Source organism: Barbus barbus (assembly GCF_936440315.1).
Source record: "Barbus barbus genome assembly, chromosome: 23".
Taxonomy (NCBI): Eukaryota; Metazoa; Chordata; class Actinopteri; order Cypriniformes; family Cyprinidae; genus Barbus; species Barbus barbus.
In genome coordinates this window covers 135,001-156,928 of record NC_136751.1, presented here as the reverse complement: position 1 = coordinate 156,928, position 21,928 = coordinate 135,001, and the positions used below count along the sequence as shown (strand labels likewise).

The 21,928-nt window shown below is 41.1% G+C and overlaps 1 protein-coding gene across 1 annotated transcript in view; it reads left to right on the top strand.

Moving 5' to 3' along the window:
- Window positions 1-3,789: 3,789 nt before the first annotated feature.
- The window catches only part of LOC306842924 (DNA damage-binding protein 1-like), a 43,398-nt gene continuing 25,259 nt past the window's right edge, over window positions 3,790-21,928 (top strand). Inside the window, exons 1-14 of the mRNA XM_079374135.1 lie at window positions 3,790-4,035; window positions 4,493-4,641; window positions 10,625-10,741; window positions 10,816-11,037; window positions 11,988-12,102; window positions 12,972-13,069; window positions 16,154-16,312; window positions 18,449-18,532; window positions 18,616-18,732; window positions 18,817-18,919; window positions 19,632-19,707; window positions 19,803-19,911; window positions 20,004-20,146; window positions 21,170-21,205. Of these exons, the coding sequence (XP_079230261.1) occupies window positions 3,975-4,035; window positions 4,493-4,641; window positions 10,625-10,741; window positions 10,816-11,037; window positions 11,988-12,102; window positions 12,972-13,069; window positions 16,154-16,312; window positions 18,449-18,532; window positions 18,616-18,732; window positions 18,817-18,919; window positions 19,632-19,707; window positions 19,803-19,911; window positions 20,004-20,146; window positions 21,170-21,205 (1,589 nt within the window). The 5' untranslated portion in view covers window positions 3,790-3,974. The remainder of the gene's footprint in view (window positions 4,036-4,492; window positions 4,642-10,624; window positions 10,742-10,815; window positions 11,038-11,987; window positions 12,103-12,971; window positions 13,070-16,153; window positions 16,313-18,448; window positions 18,533-18,615; window positions 18,733-18,816; window positions 18,920-19,631; window positions 19,708-19,802; window positions 19,912-20,003; window positions 20,147-21,169; window positions 21,206-21,928) is intronic.

The window sequence follows — 21,928 nt, the reverse complement described above, 5'->3', positions numbered from 1 at the left end:
ACAACATTAGCACATGTGTTAGTGTGTGTGCAAACTGTGTGTCTGTGAGGGAGAAATAGAGTATGTGCTTTCTTTACATAATACAATGCAGTTTTGTGGCAAAAACATGGAAATGATCTGTCGTTTTTATCCTATTGTTCACTACATTTATTTGTTTGGCCAGTGTCACTGTGGGTTTTGGTTCTTTTGCTGTTTTAGGCTGACCTTTGAAATAACTTTGAAATAAGAGCTGCCTGGATACGTTCGCCGTGCGATTTCCTGAAAATAATTGCTCACCTTAGAATGTTCATCAGCCAATCAGATCCAAGCATTCAGCGGCCCTGTGGTATAATAGCCCTTATTTATTAGTTACCCTGTGGTATAATAGCCCTTATTTATTAGTTACCCTGTGGTATAATAGCACTTATTTCTTAGTTACCCTGTGGTATAATAGCACTTATTTATTAGTTACCCTGTGGTATAATAGCACTTATGTATTAGTTGCCCTGTGGTATAATAGCACTTATTTATTAGTTTCCCTGTGGTATAATAGCACTTATGTATTAGTTGCCCTGTGGTATAATAGCACTTATTTATTAGTTACCCTGTGGTATTTATTAGTTACCCTGTGGTATAATAGCACTTATTTATTAGTTACCCTGTGGTATAATAGCCCTTATTTATTAGTTACTCTGTGGTATAATAGCCCTTATTTATTAGTTACCCTGTGGTATAATAGCACTTATTTATTAGTTACCCTGTGGTATAATAGCCCTTATTTATTAGTTACCCTGTGGTATAATAGCACTTATTTATTAGTTACCCTGTGGTATAATAGCACTTATGTATTAGTTGCCCTGTGGTATAATAGCACTTATTTATTAGTTGCCCTGTGGTATAATAGCACTTATTTATTAGTTACCCTGTGGTATAATAGCACTTATGTATTAGTTGCCCTGTGGTATAATAGCACTAATTTATTAGTTACCCTGTGGTATAATAGCACTTATGTATTAGTTACCCTGTGGTATAATAGCACTTATGTATTACTTACCCTGTGGTATAATAGCACTTATTTATTAGTTACCCTGTGGTATAATAGCACTTATTTATTAGTTACCCTGTGGTATAATAGCACTTATTTATTAGTTACTCTGTGGTATAATAGCACTTATTTATTAGTTACCCTGTGGTATAATAGCACTTATTTATTAGTTACTCTGTGGTATAATAGCACTTATTTATTAGTTACCCTGTGGTATAATAGCACTTATGTATTAGTTACCCTGTGGTATAATAGCACTTATGTATTACTTACCCTGTGGTATAATAGCACTTATTTATTAGTTACCCTGTGGTATAATAGCACTTATGTATTACTTACCCTGTGGTATAATAGCACTTATTTATTAGTTACCCTGTGGTATAATAGCACTTATTTATTAGTTACTCTGTGGTATAATAGCACTTATTTATTAGTTACCCTGTGGTATAATAGCACTTATGTATTAGTTACCCTGTGGTATAATAGCACTTATGTATTACTTACCCTGTGGTATAATAGCACTTATTTATTAGTTACCCTGTGGTATAATAGCACTTATTTATTAGTTACTCTGTGGTATAATAGCACTTATTTATTAGTTACCCTGTGGTATAATAGCACTTATGTATTAGTTGCCCTGTGGTATAATAGCACTTATTTATTAGTTACCCTGTGGTATAATAGCACTTATGTATTACTTACCCTGTGGTATAATAGCACTTATTTATTAGTTACCCTGTGGTATAATAGCACTTATTTATTAGTTACCCTGTGGTATAATAGCACTTATGTATTACTTACCCTGTGGTATAATAGCACTTATTTATTAGTTACCCTGTGGTATAATAGCACTTATTTATTAGTTACTCTGTGGTATAATAGCACTTATTTATTAGTTACCCTGTGGTATAATAGCCCTTATTTATTAGTTACGCTTAAGGCCCGTTCACACCAAGGACGAAAACTATGAAGATAACGATAAAGATATGGTTCTAAAAATGATTCTCAATATTAGAGAATATCAGAGTCCACACCGCAGCTATAAAGGCACAGAGAAACAATATCCGCTGGAATCACTTGCAGAACTATTTTTTTCCAGCTGATGAACATACAAACATTGACAGCCAATCAGAATCAATCCTGCTATAACGAGCTGGAGAAGAGAAGCTCATGCGCTCAGAATAAACAGATATCGTTCACTGTGTGGATGCTAATATCGTTACAGCTGTCGTTCTTGGTGTGAACGGGGCTTTACCTATAAGTTACTAGTAATATGAAAATAGATACTAGTAAGACTTATAGATTAAATGTTTAAACGGTTTGCCATAGTATTCAATATATAGTATCTTATAGTAACAGACAGACACACACACACACAAACGAAACAAAACAAAAAAACTCGAAAACCGGTCCATCCATCATCAGCTCGGGTAACATTTTGATCGTCCAGTCGAGCGCAGTGTAGTGATGTTACGTTCGTGAACGAATCGTTCTTTTTGAACGAATCTTTTAGGTGAACGAATCATTCTCGTTCACGTAATCCATTGACTCATATTTCTCGTTCACTGAAATTCCTCCCTCCACCGCAGCGCGCCGCTATTGCGCGCATGCGTAGCTCTGGACCGTTTCATCTGTCAAAGAATGACTAAACCTCGAGCCAATAGCCTTCGAGTATGATACGAGGACGGAGCATGTGATTTGTTGAATCTAGTGAACGAATACGCCCTTCATTGAGTTGCTTTGAGTTTGAAAGAGTCAAATGAACTGTTACGTACATACATCTCGTCTCATTATTACGTTCGTCGTTCGAACAACTGGTTCTTTGTTTTATTTTTTTATATTATTGTTTTATTTTTTTATTTTTTTTTATCATTTTGTTTTATTTATTTATATTATTGTTGTTTTATGTTTGAACAGTTACATACTTTTAAATAAAAAAATATTTCATTATGTTAGTCATGTCATGCACGTTTGTTTGTTTAAAAACTGTGAAACATAAAAAAAATGGCAGTATTGATTTTTTGCGTCACGTCATCCCATCTCATTTGCGTCACGTGACTCACGTCAGCAAATAGCATTTCAGCTCAAGTTTAGAAGGGGCATGTAATTGGTTGGATCGAACGAACGAATATAATAGCATCATTGACCGAGATGGCTCTGTTTTGAGTCTGAACGAGAGAGAGATCTCCCGTTCGTGAACGAATTGAACGAACTGGTAGCTATACCCAGTTCGTTGACCGGGTAGGTCGGCCATTCTGTCAATCTAGTTCATCAATCAGCAGAAAGCGGATGCAAAGCACAGGTATCCGTACTGTGCACGCTTGTTTATATTCATATTTTACATACAGAATAACTCCTCGTTTAACATAATCTCAGATTTGAACGTGTAAATCTCTGCCTAAACAATTAAATGTTAACTAGCCTAGTATGCAAACAAATAAAAAAACACTTGTGCTTTGGTCATCCGAAAAGAGTGTAATTTAAAAGATAAAAAGAGTAATGACTTTGATCACTTATTTAGACTTATTTTATTCAGTTAATGAGAAGGGCACACTTTTTAATGAAGCCAAATCGGTTTTTATTTTGTTACAAGTAAATACGTTAGTTGAACAACACATTTTGCCGCACATGCTGACGTATTTGTGTAATATGGAAAAATTGTCACTGAACGAATTAGTGAACGAATCTGAACGAATCATTTTGGTGAACGAACGAAAAATGAACGAGTCTCTGGAAAGAATCAAAATTTCCACCACTAGCGCAGTGTAGTAGAGCAGTGCTTCCTCCGAACCGCAGGCGGCGCTGTCTCGCTCAGACACACTGACGCTGCGCTGCTGCTGCTGATCCGAGCGCTCTTCATGCAACACATGCAGCGGATTCATGCAACATATCTCGCGCTGAACACCATTTCTCCTCATTTCTGGCTGTTCGTGTGATTTAAGTGAACGCCATGTCCTACAACTACGTGGTGACGGCGCAGAAGCCCACGGCGGTGAACGCCTGCGTCACGGGTGAGTGTTGTTTGTGTCCCGCGCTTCAGGCCTCCGCGGATAAACACCGATCCTCGACCAGAGACCAGAAAACCCGGTTTAGATCCGACAGCGTGTGTCTGTAACACCGACCGACCGACTTCACGGTGCTTCTGCGTGCTTTTAACTGAAATGGGTCCGTTGGCGTGTCTGCGAGGCGTTAGTGAATATGAGACAAACTTTAGTTTCTTAGATCTGCTCGAGTTCAGACACACACGATGCTGTCGAAGAAAGTAAAGATGATATCGACACACAGCTGCAGGTAAACACACCTGTGTGGCAGCTATATGCACTTCAGTCATAAACACACGAGTGAGGACTCTGTTGTTGTGACTGGATTAGCATGAGACTAGCACTAGCACGAGTGAGGACACTGATTAGCATTAGAGCAGCTAGGTGTGTGTGTAGTGTTGATGTCAGTGCTGTTGTCTGCCTGCAGGTCACTTCACATCTGCGGAGGATCTGAACCTGCTGATCGCTAAGAACACTCGTCTGGAGATCTATGTGGTCACTGCTGAGGGTCTGCGGCCGGTCAAGGAGGTCGGCATGTACGGCAAGATCGCGGTCATGGAGCTCTTCAGACCCAAGGTGTGTGAGGACTGAGCTTCTGGACACATCCAGAGGATCTGAGCAGCAGATCTCCACTCGCTCTCAGTGTCTGCAAACATAGGCCTGCTTTCACAGACGGGGCCAGCATTAGGCCATTGTTCAATTAGGACATTTAAGTAATTTTTATAAACACACAATTATTGGTGTGCATCTTGAGACAAAACAAAGGCACTGATATATATTTTAAGATCAGTCAGTGCATGAATCGGCTCAGACTTACTCTTTAGTCTGGGGGTAGGTTTAAGCTTTGTCTGTGAAAATGTTAGATAATATATTAACTGTATATCATCTAATTGGCTTTAATCTCATTTAATCAGTCTGTTGCATTATATGTAGTTATTTTTCTACATATAATGCAACGTGGAATCAGACGCTCTATACATGAACAGTGTGCTCATCATTGCATTTCACATCGTTCCATGTTTGAATCTATTCTGCCGGTTTAACTGCGAATCAACACCTGACAGACGACTTGAACAAGTTTTATTGTAGTTTTGAAAGATCACACCGTCCTGAACACCTCTCCACACAAACATTCACACCAGCAACCCCTCTCTCCTCCACACCTACAATTCAAATCAGTGAAGAAGATGTGTGCCAGGTCTTCAGGAAGAACAAAAGATGGAAAGCACCTGGTCCAGACGGTGTGACACCAGCCTGTCTGAAATCCTGTGCTGACCAGCTGGCCCCCATCTTCACACAGATCTTCAACAGATCACTGGAGCAGTGTGAAGTCCCCTCATGCTTCAAACGCTCCACCATCATCCCCGTCCCAAAGAAACACAAAATTGTGGCCCTAACGTCTGTAGCCATGAAATTATTTGAAAGACTGGTTCTGGCTTATCTGAAGGACATCACTGGACCCCCTGCAGTTTGCCTACAGAGCAAACAGGTCTGTGGATGATGCAGTCAACATGGGACTGCACTTCATCCTGCAGCATCTGGACAGACCAGGGACTTATGTGAGGATCCTGTTTGTGGACTTCAGCTCTGCTTTTAACTAGTGATCGACCGATATTAATTTTTTATTACCGATGCCAATTATTTGCATGTCTATGTGCCCGAGAACCGATATTTATTTACTGTTATAAAGTAAATAAATGACTGCGTGAAGCAAGTCCATACTTCACTTTGGTTTTTCCTCCTTTCAGTCATCTAAACAAAACATGTTCTGAGAATTAGCAGTCTTTCATGCAGTGCTCTAGACTCATTCTTCCCACTGATCTCTCTTTTGCGACTAACTTTCTCAGTTGGTCTCACGAGCACATAATTTGGTTGCAATTTGTTTTTTGTTTTTGCACATTTGAACATTTGATTAATCAATGCATGCTGATGAACTTTTATCATAGTTTATAGTTATATGGTAACGAAAGTTTTCAACATTCAACTCGTTCTTTTTCATCTGTATTATTTGTGATTTATATTTTGTGAACAGGAATTCCTTTTTTCGTGCGCTTTCACTTTCAAATTTGCGATCTTGGTGTCACATTTTACAAGAAAAGATCATTGTCTGTTTTGCTTATATCTATACACCTTTCACTTTTTAAGACTAAAACAAAAGATGGATTCATTGTTATTCTTAATTAAAAAGCACCACAACAATAAAACAGTACGTTAAAATGACAAACTAGCTTACATAACATTTATCAACAAAAAGGAATAAGACGAGGCATGACATAGGACACACCACATGCTGTACTATATACCGAGTATATTACAGATTGTTTAGCAAACTCTGAGGAAGCAAATAAGTATTAATATATATTTTTAATTAAGGAAAGCCTCTATAGCGTAACGTGAGGTAAACAGCAAAGATAACAAGCTTCTCAAAACGAAAACAAAAAGAAAAGTAAAACTAAACTGGCTGTAGCTGACAGGAGTTTTTTCTACAAGAACACCAGCACGTTCACCTTCTCTGGTTTAAGAAGCGGTCTTTTACTTCAGTTTGAAAACAAATCCATCCGTTGCGCTCCATCCGCGACGCGCTCCTTCACGCTCGTGCTGACGCGGCGAGTATAAAGCAGGCTCTACTGAAGCGCTCGTGCTGACGCGGCGAGTATAAAGCAGGCTCTACTGAAGCGCTCGTGCTGACGCGGCGAGTATAAAGCAGGCTCTACTGAAGCGCTCGTGCTGACGCGGCGAGTATAAAGCAGGCTCTACTGAAGCGCTCGTGCTGACGCGGCGAGTATAAAGCAGGCTCTACTGAAGCGCTCGTGCTGACGCGGCGAGTATAAAGCAGGCTCTACTGAAGCGCTCGTGCTGACGCGGCGAGTATAAAGCAGGCTCTACTGAAGCGCTCGTGCTGACGTGGCGAGTATAAAGCAGGCTCTACTGAAGCGCTCGTGCTGACGCGGCGAGTATAAAGCAGGCTCTACTGAAGCGCTCGTGCTGACGCGGCGAGTATAAAGCAGGCTCTACTGAAGCGCTCGTGCTGACGCGGCGAGTATAAAGCAGGCTCTACTGAAGCGCTCGTGCTGACGCGGCGAGTATAAAGCAGGCTCTACTGAAGCGCTCGTGCTGACGCGGCGAGTATAAAGCAGGCTCTACTGAAGCGCTCGTGCTGACGCGGCGAGTATAAAGCAGGCTCTACTGAAGCGCTCGTGCTGACGCGGCGAGTATAAAGCAGGCTCTACTGAAGCGCTCGTGCTGACGCGGCGAGTATAAACCAGGCTCTACTGAAGCGCTCGTGCTGAAAGCACCTCTCTTCACGTGATCAGTGGAATCTGACTCCTGCTATAATGTGCTGCGGCTGGCAGCGCGCGCTGTATGAAGCAGACGCTTTGGAGCAGCGCAGACCAGCCACTCGTACAAATGCGACCACGTCAAATTTTAACTCGCAAACAATTACCATTTTGGTCGCAGTCTAGAGTCCTGTCATGTTCAATTTAACCTTCGTATTACAACAATAAAAAACATTTTATTTATAAAAAGCTTTAGCAGCAACACTAATATTAGCAGTAAGCTAAATAAACGTAGAATGTCTAATGTTTTCAAATGGAGAAAATAAAGGAAAGGAGTCATATCAACTTCATTTTTAACTACAGTTTTAGTAGGTTTATAAGCTGTTTAATAGGATAAAGAGTGAAGAATAATTCACTGGATAATGTTAATTCACGGAATAATATTCTCTGGAATATTGGAATATAACAAGCATTGTATTTTATTGCATTTCTCAACTGGTATGCTCTAAATTATGCTGCTGACAGCGCGGTTTATTATGCATTTACACAGAACTATAGGCTACTCAAACTGCGATCGATCGCGGAGATAATAATGAATTAATTTCCATAGAGTTGTATTAATTTAGATGTTTATAAACTAAATAATGGTTATATAGTAAGTGTTAACACAATTTAGGGTGCTTCAAAAAAGTGAATCTTGTTAAAAGTTACATGCGGTGGCCGTGCTGAGCATTTCTTGAGCATCAACCGCTGAGTGAACTGCAATATGGAAGCGGCTTCACGAGACTAATGATGAGCATATAGACAACAGAGAGAGAATTACATTCAATGCTTTTCTTTCCAACATGCGCTAATTCATGGCTGTATTATTTAATTCATGCAAAGTTACGTCTTTATTGGGAGAGGACTTGACGGATTATCTATGTGACTCCGACTTCACGAGACTAATAGACCACAGAGAGAATTAAATTCAGGGGTTTTATTTCCACCATGTGCTAATTCATGGCTGTGTTATTTCAGGCAAAGTTATATCTTTATAGGGACAGGGCTTGACAGAGTATCTTATTTATCATATTTCTTAGAGCCAAGTTGCATTTAAACTCTATATCAGGCATTTATGTAATACATCTAATTTGTGCATTAATGACTGTAATATTAAATAGTTTACTAACTACAGCAAATCAAGTACCTGCACGCCATTGCTGTCTCGTCTCCCCTCAGATGCGCTGCAATTGCGATCCTGCGCGCAATTCTGAAAACGTCCACAAGATGGCGGTGTTTATCGGGGAATCCGATATTACAAAACCGATATCCGATTATGGAAAAATGCTTAAATATCGGGAAAAATATCGGGAAATCGATATATCGGTCGATCTCTACTTTTAACACCATTATCCCGGAAACCCTTCAAAATAAACTAACCCAGCTCTCCGTCCCCACCTCCGTCTGCCAGTGGATCAACAGCTTCCTGACAGACAGACAGCAGTTAGTAAAGCTTGGTAAATTCACATCCAGCACTCGTACCATCAGCACTGGAGCTCCTCAGGGCTGTGTTCTCTCCCCACTGATCTTCTCCCTCTACACCAACGACTGCACATCTAAAGACCCCTCTGTCAAGCTCCTGAAGTTCGCAGACGACACCACACTGATCGGCCTCATCCAGGACGGTGTCTGCTTACAGACAGGAGGTTAAGGAGCTGGCTGTCTGGTGCAGTCTCAACAACCTGGAGCTTAACACGCTCAAAACTGTGGAGATGATTGTGGACTTCAGGAGAAACCCCCCTGCTCTCCCCCCACTCACCATCATGAACAGCACTGTGACTGCAGTGGAGTCATTCAGATTCCTGGGCACCACCATCTCAGGACCTGAAGTGGGATATTCACATTGACTCCATTGTCAGGAAAGCCCAGCAGAGGTTGTACTTTCTTCACCAGCTGAGGAAGTTCATCCTGCCACAGGACTTACTGAAACAGTTCTACTCTGCCATCATTGAATCCATCCTCTGCACCTCAATAACTGTCTGGTTCAGCTCAGCTACCAAATCTGACCTCAGAAGACTACGGAGGGTAGTCCGGACTGCTGAGTGAATCATTGGTACAACCCTCCCCACTCTCCAAGAACTGTACTTATCCAGAGTGAGCAAAAGGGCTGGTAAAATCACTCTGGACCCCTCACACCCAGCACACTCCCTCTTTGAACTGTTACCGTCTGGTCGACGCTACAGAGCTCTGAGCACCAGAACGACCAGACACAGGAACAGTTTCTTCCCTCAGGCAATCCATCTCATGAACACTCAATAATAAATGTGGAACACACAACTATAATACATTATCCATTCACCACACTCACTTATTTTATCTTTATTTTCTCATTTCTAATTTGCACATACTTGACCTGTACATACATAGTTGTTTATATTATATATTGTTTTTGCTGTTTTGTACATTGCCTATTTGTATATTATTCTTTTAATATCTGTGTCCTGTTACTGTCTCTGTGTTGCACTGTGGAGCTTCTGTCACTACAACAAATTCCTTGTATGTGTAAACATACCTGACCAATAAAGCTCATTCTGATTCTGAATATCAGTTATGTGTGCGCGTGATATTGACCAAAAATGATAGCTCTGTTTTCTGGGAGTGTTTTTGTGCTGATATTTGTGCTGGTTTTGTCCTGTCGTGGAGGAAGACTCATATTCTTCGTTTTCTGTGCACTGGTTTGTACACAGGAGAGACAGGAATTAACTTTTCCATTAAAGTCCATTTGCCCACCTTAAATTGATTCCAAGGGTGTTTTACCATTATAAGATCTTATTTCTCTAACTTTGCACTGCAGAAGCTGCATCTAAAGCAGTATCTAGATGCGTTTACACCAACTAGTTAATGCAGTGTAAATGCATTAATTCCACCTCTGAGCTGCAATTACCATTGCAGAAATAGTTTTTTTTTTTAAATACTTTAAATATGAAACTACAACCTCCAGTAGGTGGCAGTGAAAGTGTGCACTATTAAGGTGTGTTTTTGTTTTGCTTTTTGCAAAGTGAGTGACTTATTAGATATTGTCAGCGTTAATACAATAATTATGATAAATATCTGATATCCTTAGTATCAGTGCGGAAACACCATTAGGGTCTAGTGTGAGAGACACATGTCGATCGATGCTGTTTCTGTGAGAGCACTTGAGTTATTCACGCAGATTTCCCCAGCATGTCAACACTTGGACAAACAGACATCTGATTTGCATAATGTAATTAAAAGCTGTCTGTTTGCTTTATGTGAAGGGTGAGAGCAAAGATCTTCTGTTCATTTTGACTGCTAAATACAACGCCTGTATCCTGGAGTACAAGCAGAACGGAGACAGCATTGACATCATCACGCGCGCTCACGGAAACGTGCAGGTACGCCCGTGAAGCACACACCTGTCCAAACACACTGCATCATACGCCTCGTCTGACCCCTGCATCTGTGTCAGGATCGGATCGGCCGTCCGTCTGAGACCGGGATCATCGGGATCGTGGATCCGGAGTGTCGTATGATTGGCTTGCGGCTGTACGACGGGCTGTTCAAGGTCATCCCTCTGGACCGCGATAACCGCGAGCTCAAAGCCTTCAACATCCGTCTGGAGGAGCTGCAGGTCATAGACGTCCAGTTCCTGTACGGCTGTCAGGCGCCCACCGTCTGCTTCATATATCAGGTATAGATGTAGGGCACAATGAAATCCCTTTGATTTTGTTTTCCCCAAATTCTTTTTTTTTTTTTCGTTTAAATTTTTCTGGACCCCTTATTAATGATTAAATCAAATTTTATTAATAAAAAAGTATATCCAATTAATTAAAAATCATGACTAAAAAAATTTTAACATCAAATTAAGTTTAACAAAAATTACATGTTTAGGGCCCTATAAAATGTTTTGTTTTTTAGCATGTCTAATTGTTTGAATGCATAAGTTTTGAAATGTTTTTTAAATTAAAAAAAAAATCTCATTAATGAAAATTAAACTATTTTTGGGCAAAATAAAGGGGGTTTACTATTACAATCACAACGTTGAACAAAATATTGTATGATTACTCCTTAAAAAATAAGGTTTTAATAATTGTAGTAGTATTACATACATTCTGCTGAACAAATGTATTTCTGCCACAATGTCTTCAAGTTAAACCAAACTTTTATTTTGACAGGTTGCTGTGAAGATCTTTAGGTTTCTGTTTGTATGTGATATGACGATAGTTTTTCTCACAAGAAATGTTCAAATGAAGTGACTCTCAGAGCAGTTCTAGAGATCGTGTTCATGTACGCATATAGTGAGACGGCAGATGCTGAAATCACCACGAGCATCGCTCACGTCAGTGTGTAGTCAACAACTGCATATCTGCACCATTCATTCACACAGAAACACGCAGGATTCATATTTAAAAACTCTTTGAGGCGTAATATTTTCTGATATAAGTGAAATGGCCTACTTTTGATTAATTAATTCAAACTTTGACGAATTCTGTGACATTCCGCGTTAAACTGTAAATTCCATTTTTATAACTGGATTCTGCGATTTGTGTAAATCATAGGGCCCTATGGAGGTTCCTGCTCGGTTCTGTGCTGTTTGAGAGCGAGTCTCCCATCTGCTCGTGTGTGTGTGTGTGTCTCCAGGATCCTCAGGGTCGGCACGTCAAAACATACGAGGTTTCTCTCAGGGAGAAGGAGTTCAACAAAGGACCCTGGAAGCAGGAGAATGTGGAAGCTGAAGCATCGATGGTCATTCCAGGTGAGGTGATGCTTACAGACGGATCTGTTGAACTAGGGCTGCTCAAGCAGTGCAGTGAAGTGACATATACTTGGAATTCGTGCTCTGCATTTAACCCATATTTAGCACACACACCGTGAACAGCCATTTATGGGAAGCCATTTATGCTGCTGCGGGGAGCAGTTGGGGGTTCGGTGTCTTGCTCAAGGGCACCTCAGTCGTGGTATTGAGGGTGGAGAGAGCGCTGGACATTCACTCCCCCCACCTACAATCCCTGCCGGCCCGAGACTCGAACCCACAACCTTTGGATCACGAGTCCGACTCTCTAACCATTAGGCCACGACTTCCCCAAGCAGAAACCTGTTATTAAAAATACTGTATGATAACTTGCATTTATACCGGAAACAAACATTATCCTAAACAGGATAGGCCTGGTTTTCTAAATCATGTTGTAAGCGTGTAAACTTTGTAAATGTTCTCCACCTGCAGCATCTTTTTTAAACTAAAATTTGCAGCATGAGTATTTCTTGTAAAAATGCATTTCAACAAACAAATCTGTTCTGATTGTAAAGTAAACCGTGTTTTCTGATTTGTTAATCAACCAGGGAATCATTAACAATTATAAATGACTGTTTTGAATCTTTTATTTTGGTAAGACTTTTACAGCCCAACATTATTCAAATACAATTTTAAATCTCTTCTGCTTAACTCTGCCGTAACAGATCATGCCTGTTACACTTTTATTTAATTGTCTGTTAAATGAATTCTTACAGGCTTTGTTCACCCAAACTTAACTGTTGTGATTCATGTTCATGAAGTTGACTGAGCGTTATAGACATGCTGCTTTGAGTAAAAGTGGTGTAACATGTTGTTTGTTCTCATATGTTCAGTCCCAGAACCGTTTGGAGGAGCTATAATCATTGGACAGGAATCCATTACTTATCACAATGGAGACAAATACTTAGCCATCGCTCCTCCAACTATCAAGGTGAACACCTCTGCCGATGTCCTCCTGTCCGTTTCTAGCTGTCGTTTGTAGTGATCGACCGATACTGATTTTATTACCGATACCAATTATTTGCATGTTCATGTACCCGATAACCGATATTTATTTACTGTTATAAAGTAAATAAATGACTGCGTGAAGCAAGTCCATACTTCACTTTGGTTTTTCCTCCTTTCAGTCATCTTAACAAAACATGTTCTGAGAATTAGCAGTCTTTCATGCAGTGCTCTAGACTCATTCTTCCCACTGATCTCTCTTTTGCGACTAACTTTCTCAGTTGGTCTCACGAGCACATAATTTGGTTGCAATTTGTTTTTTGTTTTTGCACATTTGAACATTTGATTAATCAATGCATGCTGATGAACTTTTATCATAGTTTATAGTTATATGGTAACGAAAGTGTTCAACATTCAACTCGTTCTTTTTCATCTGTATTTGTGATTTATATTTTGTGAACAGGAATTACTTTTTTCGTGCGCTTTCACTTTCAAATTTGCGATCTTGGTGTCACATTTTACAAGAAAAGATCATTGTCTGTTTTGCTTATATCTATACACCTTTCACTTTTTAAGACTAAAACAAAAGATGGATTCATTGTTATTCTTAATTAAAAAGCGCAACAACAATAAAACAGTACGTTAAAATGACAAACTAGCTTACATAACATTTATCAACAAAAACGAATAAGACGAGGCATGACATAGGACACACCACATGCTGTACTATATACCGAGTATATTACAGATTGTTTAGCAAACTCTGAGGAAGCAAATAAGTATTAATATATATTTTTTTTTAAATTAAGGAAAGCCTCTATAGCGTAACGTGAGGTAAACAGCAAAGATAACAAGCTTCTCAAAACGAAAACAAAAAGAAAAGTAAAACTAAACTGGCTGTAGCTGACAGGAGTTTTTTCTACAAGAACACCAGCACGTTCACCTTCTCTGGTTTAAGAAGCGGTCTTTTACTTCAGTTTGAAAACAAATCCATCCGTTGCGCTCCATCCGCGACGCGCACCTTCACGCTCGTGCTGACGCGGCGAGTATAAAGCAGGCTCTACTGAAGCGCTCGTGCTGACGCGGCGAGTATAAAGCAGGCTCTACTGAAGCGCTCGTGCTGACGCGGCGAGTATAAAGCAGGCTCTACTGAAGCGCTCGTGCTGACGCGGCGAGTATAAAGCAGGCTCTACTGAAGCGCTCGTGCTGACGCGGCGAGTATAAAGCAGGCTCTACTGAAGCGCTCGTGCTGACGCGGCGAGTATAAAGCAGGCTCTACTGAAGCGCTCGTGCTGACGCGGCGAGTATAAAGCAGGCTCTACTGAAGCGCTCGTGCTGACGCGGCGAGTATAAAGCAGGCTCTACTGAAGCGCTCGTGCTGACGCGGCGAGTATAAAGCAGGCTCTACTGAAGCGCTCGTGCTGACGCGGCGAGTATAAAGCAGGCTCTATTGGAGCGCTCGTGCTGACGCGGCGAGTATAAAGCAGGCTCTACTGAAGCGCTCGTGCTGACGCGGCGAGTATAAAGCAGGCTCTACTGAAGCGCTCGTGCTGACGCGGCGAGTATAAAGCAGGCTCTACTGAAGCGCTCGTGCTGACGCGGCGAGTATAAAGCAGGCTCTACTGAAGCGCTCGTGCTGACGCGGCGAGTATAAAGCAGGCTCTACTGAAGCGCTCGTGCTGACGCGGCGAGTATAAAGCAGGCTCTACTGAAGCGCTCGTGCTGACGCGGCGAGTATAAAGCAGGCTCTACTGAAGCGCTCGTGCTGACGCGGCGAGTATAAAGCAGGCTCTACTGAAGCGCTCGGCTGAAAGCACCTCTCTTCACGTGATCAGTGGAATCTGACTCCTGCTATAATGTGCTGCGGCTGGCAGCGCGCGCTGTATGAAGCAGACGCTTTGGAGCAGCGCAGACCAGCCACTCGTACAAATGCGACCACGTCAAATTTTAACTCGCAAACAATTACCATTTTGGTCGCAGTCTAGAGTCCTGTCATGTTCAATTTAATCTTCGTATTACAACAATAAAAAACATTTTATTTATAAAAAGCTTTAGCAGCAACACTAATATTAGCAGTAAGCTAAATAAACGTAGAATGTCTAATGTTTTCAAATGGAGAAAATAAAGGAAAGGAGTCATATCAACTTCATTTTTAACTACAGTTTTAGTAGGTTTATAAGCTGTTTAATAGGATAAAGAGTGAAGAATAATTCACTGGATAATGTTAATTCACGGAATAATATTCTCTGGAATATTGGAATATAACAAGCATTGTATTTTATTGCATTTCTCAACTGGTATGCTCTAAATTATGCTGCTGACAGCGCGGTTTATTATGCATTTACACAGAACTATAGGCTACTCAAACTGCGATCGATCGCGGAGATAATAATTAATTTCCATAGAGTTGTATTAATTTAGATGTTTATAAACTAAATAATGGTTATATAGTAAGTGTTAACACAATTTAGGGTGCTTCAAAAAAGTGAATCTTGTTAAAAGTTACATGCGGTGGCCGTGCTGAGCATTTCTTGAGCATCAACCGCTGAGTGAACTGCAATATGGAAGCGGCTTCACGAGACTAATGATGAGCATATAGACAACAGAGAGAGAATTACATTCAATGCTTTTATTTCCAACATGCGCTAATTCATGGCTGTATTATTTCAGGCAAAGTTATATCTTTATAGGGACAGGGCTTGACAGAGTATCTTATTTATCATATTTCTTAGAGCCAAGTTGCATTTAAACTCTATATCAGGCATTTATGTAATACATCTAATTTGTGCATTAATGACTGTAATATTAAATAGTTTACAAACTACAGCAAATCGAGTACCTGCACGTCCTTGTTGTCTCGTCTCCCCTCAGATGCGCTGCAATTGCGATCCTGCGCGCAATTCTCAAAACGTCCAAAAGATGGCGGTGTTTATCGGGGAATCCGATATTACAAAACCGATATCCGATTATGGAAAAATGCTTAAATATCGGTAAATCGATATATCGGTCGATCTCTAGTCGTTTGTATTATCGTGTACTCTGTGTATTAAGTGTGTTTTGAACATCACAGCAAAGCACCATCGTGTGTCATAACCGCGTGGATCCGAACGGCTCGCGGTACCTGCTGGGAGACATGGAGGGCCGACTCTTCATGCTACTGCTGGAGAAAGAGGAGCTGATGGACGGAGCCGTGGTGCTCAAAGACCTGCACGTGGAGCTGCTGGGAGAGGTGTGTCAGAGCTACACTACACTGAACACTACGCTACACTGAACACTACGCTACACTGAACACTACACTGAACACTACACTGAACACTACGCTACACTGAACACTACACTGAACACTACGCTACACTGAACACTACACTGAACACTACGCTACACTGAACACTACGCTACACTGAACACTACGCTACACTGAACACTACACTACGCTACACTGAACACTACGCTACACTGAACACTACACTACGCTACACTGAACACTACGCTACACTGAACACTACGCTACACTGAACACTACGCTACACTGAACACTACACTGAACACTACGCTACACTGAACACTACACTGAACACTACGCTACACTGAACACTACACTGAACACTACGCTACACTGAACACTACACTGAACACTACGCTACACTGAACACTACACTGAACACTACGCTACACTGAACACTACACTGAACACTACGCTACACTGAACACTACACTGAACACTACGCTACACTGAACACTACGCTACACTGAACACTACGCTACACTGAACACTACGCTACACTGAACACTACGCTACACTGAACACTACGCTACACTGAACACTACGCTACACTGAACACTACGCTACACTGAACACTACACTACGCTACACTGAACACTACACTGAACACTACGCTACACTGAACACTACGCTACACTGAACACTACGCTACACTGAACACTACGCTACACTGAACACTACGCTACACTGAACACTACGCTACACTGAACACTACGCTACACTGAACACTACGCTACACTGAACACTACGCTACACTGAACACTACTGAACACTACGCTACACTGAACACTACGCTACACTGAACACTACGCTACACTGAACACTACTGAACACTACGCTACACTGAACACTACGCTACACTGAACACTACGCTACACTGAACACTACGCTACACTATGCTCTCCTAATGCTCTGTGCTCCTCTCAGCAGACTGAAGAACAGTGCTACTCTTTTTCAGTACTTGGATTACATTCAGTGTGTGTTTCTGTGTGTGGGTGTACAGTGGTGGCCAAAATTATTAGAACACTAGTATTTCCAGCAGCTAAAAATGGTCAGTTATTTCTAAAAAGTCAGTTATTTCTATATTTTGCTGTAGTGTGTCAGTAGGAAATATCAGTTTCCAAACATTCATTTTGCCATTAATTGTAATAATCCAGTGAGATTTTAGTGTTCCACACAGAGATCTGATCTGATCATCATCAGTCTGTCTGGAATGACATGAAGAAACAGAACAAACTGAGACCAATCCATAAATCCAGAAGAACTGTGTCTCAAAGACGCTTCAAGAAACCTCCTGAGAAACTGCTCAAGTGCACCGAGGACAAAAGCTGCTTTAAATGCAAAGGATTCTCACACCACATATTGATTTAATTTAGTTAATTGATAAAGAAAATGTATTTATGACATTTATTTATTTTTGACAGCATCCTCATTCAACGTGGTCTTGAGCAAGGCACCGAACCCCCAACTGCTCCCCGGGCACACGCAGCATAAATGGCTGCCCACTCCTCCGGGAGTGTGTTCGCTGCTGTGTGTGTGTGCGCTGCTGTGTGTGTGTGCACTGCTGTGTGTGTGTTCACTGCTGTGTGTGTGCACGTTGGATGGGTAAATGCAGAGCACAAATTCCGAGTATGGGTCACCATACTTGGCCGTATGTCACTTCACTTTCACTTTCATTTTACAGCATTTTTACACAAGTGCCTAAAACTGTTAACAGCACTGTAGCTTTGCAGGAGGTTTCTTGAAGCGTCTTGGAGACACAGTTTTTCTGGATTTAGGCTGTCTCAGTTTGTCCTGTTTCTTCATGTTATATATGTATATGTGTGTGTGTATGTATAATATATATAAGTTATTCTCTGAAATGAGTTAGGTGAATTTTATTCATAAAACTCGAATATTAGACTCATTAAAAAGTGAAGTGAGAGTACAGATGTACAGTCAGACAAATCAATAGTTTTCAGTCACAGTCCGGCCTGTAGATTGCTGAATGTGTCTGTTTTATCCACTTGGTGTTGGTTTGATATGACTGTAATGTTTAAATCTGATACAGAGGTGACTAGAATCTGTGTTTGTGTTCACTAGACCTCAATCGCCGAGTGTCTGACGTATCTGGATAACAGTGTGGTGTTTGTGGGATCCAGACTAGGAGATTCTCAACTAGTGAAGGTTGGTAATTTCACAGATTTGTTATCGTTCTGTGATAATGCCGTGCTTGTTAAAGCTAGCGTGGTGTTTGTGTGTGTTTGCAGCTGAATGTGGACAGTAATGACCAGGGATCGTATGTGGCTGTAATGGAGACCTTCACTAACCTGGGGCCCATAGTGGACATGTGTGTGGTGGACCTGGAGAGACAAGGACAGGGTCAGGTGAGAGACGTCGACACATCGCTGCGGTCCAGAAGAGCTCTGATTCAGTGTGTGTCATCAGTTCATGTGTTTGTGTTCCTGTAGCTGGTGACGTGCTCCGGAGCGTTTAAGGAAGGCTCTCTCAGGATCATTCGGAATGGCATCGGGATCCATGAGCACGCCAGCATCGACCTGCCCGGCATCAAAGGTGCGGTCCAGTGCTTTTCATGTTAATCACTAGCTGCTCATCTGCTGTGAATGCACAGGATCTTTCCTTTTCCTGCTGTGCGAGTATTGCTAATGTTTCAGCCGGGTAACTTGTTAAATTAAGGCACTCTAAAAAAATATTTCTTAAAAAATATTGAACAGCATAGCAGTTATTGCATCATCCAACATTTCTCTATCAGTTTTATTTATTATTGAGTCTTTCAATTTAACAATTTCATTCGGTACAATAATAATAATAAAAAAAAATCTAATTTAAAACCACATTGCAGCACTTTTCACCCTCAGTAATGAAAACTTTTCGTGATGCCTGCTATAAGATATCTCCTGAGAGCTGACCTTCCCGTCAAACCTAATCCACAGATTGATTGCTGCTTAATGACGACTGTAACGTAATGTAATCTTTTGCCCTTTTGGGTGTTTTGCAGTTTTAGGTGGAGCCGTTGCACACCAGACTGATGGTGTTTGTAGCGTAACTTTGTGCTGCTCGGCTTGGTTTCTCTGTAGCAAATATCAGATTAAATGAGTGGTTCTGCTGGTTGCTGCTGATTTACAACATACATATGCATTTGACAAAAGCTTTTCTGACATCCAAACCATTTCCGACACACTGAAGAAATATTGCTTCCTTTCTTGCTTGATCGGCAGGGCTCTGACGAACTTATGCTAATATTGTGTGTTTGTGTGTTTGTCAGGTCTGTGGCCTCTCCGCTCAGAGTCGGGCAAAGACACTGATGATATGCTGGTTCTGTCGTTTGTCGGTCAGACCAGGTGAGAAGAGTGTTTGGTTTACTACAGTCTAGAGCTGACACACACCTCACTTACTCACTACTGTCATCTGTGTGTCTCTCTCTGTGTATGTGTAGGGTACTGATGCTGAGTGGAGAGGAGGTGGAGGAGACGGAGCTGCCGGGGTTTGTGGATAATCAGCAGACGTTCTTCTGTGGGAATGTAGCGCATCAGCAGCTCATACAGGTGCGTGTATATACATACCCACACACACACACACACACACACACCTGAGCTGTACTGTGGTGGTGTTCACGTGTGTGTGTGTGTGTGCTCAGATCACGTCGGCGTCTGTGAGGCTGGTCACTCAGGACAGCAAGGCTCTGGTGAGCGAGTGGAAGGAGCCGCAGGGCAGGAACATCAGTGTGGCGTCCTGCAACAGCACTCAGGTGGTTCTGGCTGTGGGTCGAGTGCTGTACTAGGGATGTAACGGTATGAAAATTTCTCATCACGATTATAGTGACCAAAATTATCACGGTTATCAGTATTATCACGGTATTGTTAAAATGTGCTGGAGATGTTCAAAAAGTACCGAAACATAAATCACTTCACCAAGTTTCATACTTAAAAATCAACAAACAGCAAATAAAATTACTTTTTGTTTGCATAATCACTAAAACAATAACATTACCAATGAGGTCTGGATTTTAAATGACAACTTGACTGACACCAGTTTAATAGCATGTTCAAATAAATAATGTAAATGTTCAAATAAAGCTTTGAAAAAGTTTAACATAAAGGTAGACCACACATTTCAGCCTTTAAAGAAAAGGGTTAAATTAAAATCATAATTAATAAATGATTATATGTATTTTATCTGCTCCATAAATAATTCTATATAGCATATCTGAATTGTTTAAATGTACATAAGTTTGTTTTTCATCAACCGGTTAAAATTTACAGCAGGTCATGCAAATTTGGTCAATTTTTTGGCCAGACAGAAACTGCACACAGACTGAATGTAAATAAGTGTCTGTAAATCCACTCTCTGGCAGCAGGTGGCGCTTTATACGGAAAAGCTGAATTACAGCTGATTCCTGTGAACTCCGCGAACACTTCCTTTAGGTATTACATGGAGCAAAGATGAGAACAAAATGCCATCAAATCGTTTCTGAAGACAGTCCGAACCTTCAGAGGTACATTCATATAATTAATTCATTGATATATTAATTTGTATAATTCCCTTAGCACTCTTTTAAAACCTCCCAGCTTTTCCGCCCTGTTTTCACTCAGAACGAAACCACTGTGCTGCCGTGCGCTCGTGACACTGTTACTGAAAACTGCTTTATGCCGGACAGTATTTATTTATCGCGAGTTGTTTAAATCACGGTAATCGAATACGGTTTTAATGATAATTAAAATATGAAACGGTAATACTAACCGCGGGGAATTTTATCATGATTTATCGTCAAACCGGTAATCGTTACATCCCTATGCTGTACTACCTTCAGATACTCACAGGAGAACTCAAACAGATCAGGTACTTACACACACATCAGTATCCAGAATCATCAAAACACATTCACACTAGGGGGGGGGTCTTGCGTTAATTGACATCTGGGCCGATCGGAATCTCTACTGAGCTCGCGCCTGTCAAGAGAGGGAGGTGGGGGTGGGCTTGCGTGCCATGTAGGCCATTATTGGACAATTCTTATAAATTACATTTTTTCTGGACCAATCGGAATCTCAGCGCTTGCTTCAGGATCTTGAAACACACTGCCATCTGTGTTCGCGCCTGTCAAGAGACACCTGACCTAATGTGGAAACTGATGGAAATTGAATTCAAGGTAAATCAGTCTTTTTGGAGCTAAACAACAGATATTTGTTTGCTTAAGTCAAATAACGTCAGCTAAGTTAGCGTTTTTTTTCATACAGTTAGCCTATGCTTCGAGCAAAATGCTTAATAGCAAGCAATACAAGCGGATCCAATGCTGGAATTTCCGTTAGCAAGATAGCAAATTTTCTAGCCATCTAACATTGTTAGCTAGTTGTAATGTTAATTCCTGCATTGTCTGACCGTCTTGCTAACTAAAGTTAACCATTTAGCTTGCTACGTAAGTATATAGTATTTCAGATAGCCAACTTAGGTTGCAACCTTATCATTAGCCCCTAACTTAAGCCAGGTGCTCTGCCCTGAGTTCTGGCTACTACTCCAATTCTGAGCTACCCTGATTAACGACACGTTATGGAGGTTGTCGTGTGC